We start from the raw sequence: 4,704 nt of genomic DNA, 5'->3' as shown, positions 1-4,704 counted from the left end.
AAAAAAAAAAAAAATAGCCTCAGACTCACAGTCAGAAGGGCCTTAGGTTTTCTGATCCGATGCTTAGTTTAGCAGCCTTGGTTCCTGGGACTGGAGGCCAGGTGAGGAGAACCCAGGACTCCTGATTCCTCATCTCAGTTCTTCTCTACCACACTTACTTCTGGGTTCCCAGGTCCACAGTGTGTCCCTCAGTAATGGGTCACCTTCCTAGATGCTGGCCAGCTGTCCCTATCTCCTGTCTACTGATGTGCCTTGCTTGGTCAGACTAGCCAAGAAGCCTCTCCCTGGAAATCCAGAGTTGGAGAATCCTCCCCGGGCTTGTCCCGGGAGGCATTGCTCTCCAGAAGCAAGTGCTGGAGAAAGGCCCAAGGTCACCCGGGGCCATAGCTGAGGGTATCTGTATCCCGTCCATTGTGGAGCACTGCTTTCAGTGCTAGGAGGCAGAGAACGGAGCAAAGAGGCTCTGGAGACTTTGGCTATTCCCCTTCCTCACCCTAAGGGACCAGGGGAGGCCAGAGAACTGTCCTGGACAGAAGGTAGTCCCCACCCATGGGTAGCCTGCACTGGGAAGTTCTCCATCTCTGTTGTCTCTAGACCTTGGCTCATGAGAAGACTGATGCATGACACCTCTCCCTTCCTCAGCTCCTTAGCCCTATGAGATTGAAGCCTGGGACAAGGAGACAAAGTCAATAGCCTGCCTGGTCCCTTTGGCCCAGAGCAGAGACCTCCATCGGCAACCACTGAAATGTCTCCTCACTCTAAAGCACCCGCCCTAGCAGGTGCAGCTAATTAGAGGTTGGTCTTGGGCTCACTTTAGAGGCTCAGCAGGAAGGGAGGCTCATAGTCCAACTCCCTCTTTGCCATTGGGAGTCTTTCTGCTGAGGGACAGGAATGATAGAGTCATGGGGACCAGAGTGATCCCCTTTCCATTTCTAACCCAAGTGTTAGGCAACCCCAGGGCTTTTCCCAGGGTACTAGTGAAGTCCTTCACTTTTCTAGGAAGTCTAGAAGGAAACTTTCAACTCAGTGCTTCTGCTATTTCAAAACAATCTTCAGCCAAGATTGCTGCTCTTCAAGGGACTTGGACCTGGATGGTCACCTGGCCAGCTGGCAGGTCCTTATTATAAGGTGGGAGGCACTAGCCCCAAAAGAAAGTACAGGGCTCTGTAAACAGAAACTATAATCATTGCCAGAGTTCCTTAAGAAGACCCTCACCACATATAGAGACCACCTTAAAACTAGTTTCAATAAACTAGTCCTTTATTTCATTTCACTTATAGAGGTACTCACATGCATAGTTACAGACAATAAATCTACTGGATGATCATGTGTCCCTTTTTGCTTTGGCCACTAGGGAGCTCAGAACAAATCCTCAACTTACATCTAGCAAGTACATAGCATCACAGGCTGTGTATGTGTATCTGTATATTGTTCTTACTGTGAGCTTTTAGCATTTTCCTCCCTATATTTTTTCTATTCTCACATATTCTCAATAATTTACTTATACATTTGGGTATTAAATGAGTTCCAAGTAGCCATCTCAAATCTTGTGTCCAAATAGATAAAAATAAACTAAAAATATATATTTCAATCCAGGCTGTATGAACTATTTGTTTTTCTGTAAGGGACCCCTGAAAGAACAGAATAAGACAGGTACTCACCCCGCATGCATGAAGATGTAGGTTAGGTAGCGCCACGCCTGTGCTCGGAGCTGTGGGTGGTAAACCAGTGAGTTCTTCAGGTAACGTGGATGAGTTACCTGCAGTACAAATTGACCCAGTGACACCCCATTGTAGAGGAAAAAGGCAACCTGGATGAAAGCATAGAATGGCGAGGGCCTGTTACTAGGTGCAAAACTGGCCTTGAACCTCCTCTTGTGCTGACGCCGGGAGTCCCAACAGGAAGTTTTCTTTCTTTTTTTGACAGCAAGTTTTCAACTTTCCTTCTCAGAGAATGAGGGATACCCCACAGTCAGCTCCCAGGTTAGCTACAACCATCCCTTTCCCACTTCTGTTTAATTACTTTGTCATAAACGGTCCCTACATGGCCACGGGGTCTCTCTGCCCACACTTCCTCAGTGCTAATCGGGAAGGGCTTGGATGATTTTAAACTTTACGTATTTATGTATTTATTTGAATTTATTTATTTCTGAGACAGAGTCTCTCACTCTGGCACCCTCACTAAAGGGCCATAGCATTATAGCTCACAGCAACCTCAAGTTCTTGGGCTCGAGCCATCCTCTTGCCTCAGTTTTTCTATTTTTAGTAGAGGCAGGGTCTCACTCTTGCTCAGGCTGGTCTCAAACTCCTGAGCTCAAGCAATCTGCCTGCCTCAGCCCCCCAGAGTGCCAGGATTATAGGCGTGAGCCACCTTACCCAGCCTGATTTTAAACTTTAATTTCAGTAAAAACTCACTCAGCCTCTTAGGGGATGATCCATTCCATATAGGTTGATTTTTTTTAAATGTGGCAAAATACACATAAAATTTCACATCTTAATTGGTTTTAAGTGTATAGTTCATTGGCATTAAGTAATATTTTCATGCTTTCCTACCATCACCACTATTCATCCACAGAACTCATTTTGTGAAACTGAAACTCTGTACCCATTAAACAACTCCCTATTCCCTGCTCCCTCCAGCCCCTGAAAACCTCCAGCCTACTTTCTGTCTCCACGCTTTTAACTACTCTGGTATCTCAGGTAAGTGGAATCATATAGTATCTGTCTTTTTGTGACTGGCTTATTTCACTCAGTGTGTTTTCAAGGTTCATCCAGGTTGTAGCCATGTATCAGAATTCCCCTCACCCCCCTCTTTTTTCTGAGACAGAGTCTCACTATGTAGCCCTTGGTAGAGTGCTGTGGCGTCACAGCTCACAGCAACCTCAAACTCTTGGGCTTAAGTGATTCTCTTGCCTCAGCCTCCCAAGTAGCTGGGACTACAGGCACCTGCCACAACGTCTGGCTATTTTTTTCATTGTAGTTGTCATTGTTGTTTTTAGCAGGCCCAGGCTGGGTTCGAATATGCCAGTCCCGGTGTACATGGCTGGTGCCCTAATCCCTGAACTATGGGCACTGAGCCTGAATTCCCTTCTTTTTTAAGGTTGAAAGATATTCCATTGTATGTGTATGCCACATTTTGTTTATCCATTCATCCACTGATGGACACTTAGGTTGCTTCCATCTGTTTTTTTTTGTTGTTGTTGTTGTTGTTGCTGTTTTTTTTTTAGAGATAGGGTCTCGCCCTGTTGCCCATGCTAGAGTGCAGTGGTGTCATCATAGCTCATTGTAACCTCAAATGCTTGGGCTTAACTGATCCTCTTATCTCAGCCTCCTAAGTAACTGGTGCTGTAGCTGGGTGCTACTACACCCAGCTAATTTTTCTATTTTTTTGTAGAGATGAGGTCTCACTCTTGCTCAAGCTGTTCTCCAACTCCCTGGATCCTCCCACCTTGGCCCCCTAAAGTGCTAGGATTACGGACGTGAGCCACCATACCCAGCTGCTTCTACCTTTTCATTATTGAGAATAATGCTGCTATGAACTCTTCTAGTCCCTGCTTTCAATTCTTTTCATATATACTCAGAAGGAGAATTGCTAGATCATATGGTAATTCTATGTTTAATTTTTTGAGGAAACGCCAGACTGTTTTCCATAGCAGCTGTACCATTTTACATTCCCACCAACAGTGCACAAGGGTTCCAATTTCTCCACATCCTCACCAACGCTCCACATAAATTGATTTTGCACATAACTGAAGCATACTTTTTGTTTGAGCCCTAAAAGGGTATTTATTTTACCTCTTTCTAAAATGCACCATTTATGTCTCTGTGTTCTTAATCAGGACATATGCATAACTATTTAAGGATGTCCCAGGCAACAACCTGGGTAGTAAGAGTGATGTCGCCTCCAGCAACCCCAGGAGGATGGGGAGTGTGCTTGTATACTCATGGCCCCAAATTCTTTAAGATTTGGGTCTACTTGAATTTTTTTTTCTTGGATTTTTTTTTTGAGACAGAGTATCACTCTGTTGCCCAGACTAGAGTGCCATGGCCTCACAGCAACCTCATACTCCTGGCTTCAAGGGATCCTCCTACTTCAGCCTCCTGAGCACCTGGGACTACAGGTGCCCACCATAACACCCGGCTAATTTTGCTGTTTTTCGTAGAGATGGGGTCTCACTCTTGCTTAAGCTGGTGTCAAACTCCTGAGCTCCAGCAATCCACCCACCTTGCCCTTTCAGAGTGCTAGGATTATAGGCCTCAGCCACTGTGCTCAGACTTAAATTTTTTTTTGTCGTTTCCCTCTCTATTGGGTTGTCAGCGGCTACTTCTTATTGCCAGTACCAAGCCCCTTCTAGTGGCTTCCTACCATGTTCCTTCTGTTTTCTGTTATGGAATCAGGAAGCTAGGTTACTAGAACTGTTAATAGACAAAGACCTTGGGCTTCAGCACAAGGGCTTTGCGATAGTTATTTCAGCTGTTTGGGCATTTGCCAGTTTCTTCTAGATTGGTGGTTCGAGTTTACACAGCTGAGATTTCTAGAAATTTGAAATAATCTAGACACACAATCTGGTTCCTCTGGACCATCTTAGCTAAATTAGTTGAATTCCTTGGTTCTCATTTTCCTTATCTAGAAATGAGTATCAGAGTGGTCATGAGGTTTATTATTAATTAATTAATTTATTTGCAGTTTTTGGCCAGGGCTGGG

At 44.9% G+C, this 4,704-nt stretch overlaps 1 protein-coding gene across 1 annotated transcript in view; it reads right to left on the bottom strand.

The window, feature by feature from the left end:
• RHBDL3 (rhomboid like 3) overlaps nucleotides 1-4,704 on the bottom strand; it is a 59,813-nt gene that overhangs the window by 28,508 nt on the left and 26,601 nt on the right. The window contains exon 4 of the mRNA XM_012809745.2: nucleotides 1,662-1,810. Coding sequence (XP_012665199.2) covers nucleotides 1,662-1,810 — 149 coding nt within the window. The remainder of the gene's footprint in view (nucleotides 1-1,661; nucleotides 1,811-4,704) is intronic.

The sequence above is a fragment of the Otolemur garnettii genome, unplaced genomic scaffold (genome assembly GCF_000181295.1).
Source record: "Otolemur garnettii isolate 467f Iridium unplaced genomic scaffold, OtoGar3 scaffold00112, whole genome shotgun sequence".
NCBI lineage: Eukaryota > Metazoa > Chordata > Mammalia > Primates > Galagidae > Otolemur > Otolemur garnettii.
This window is presented reverse-complemented; position numbering and strand designations above follow the sequence as displayed.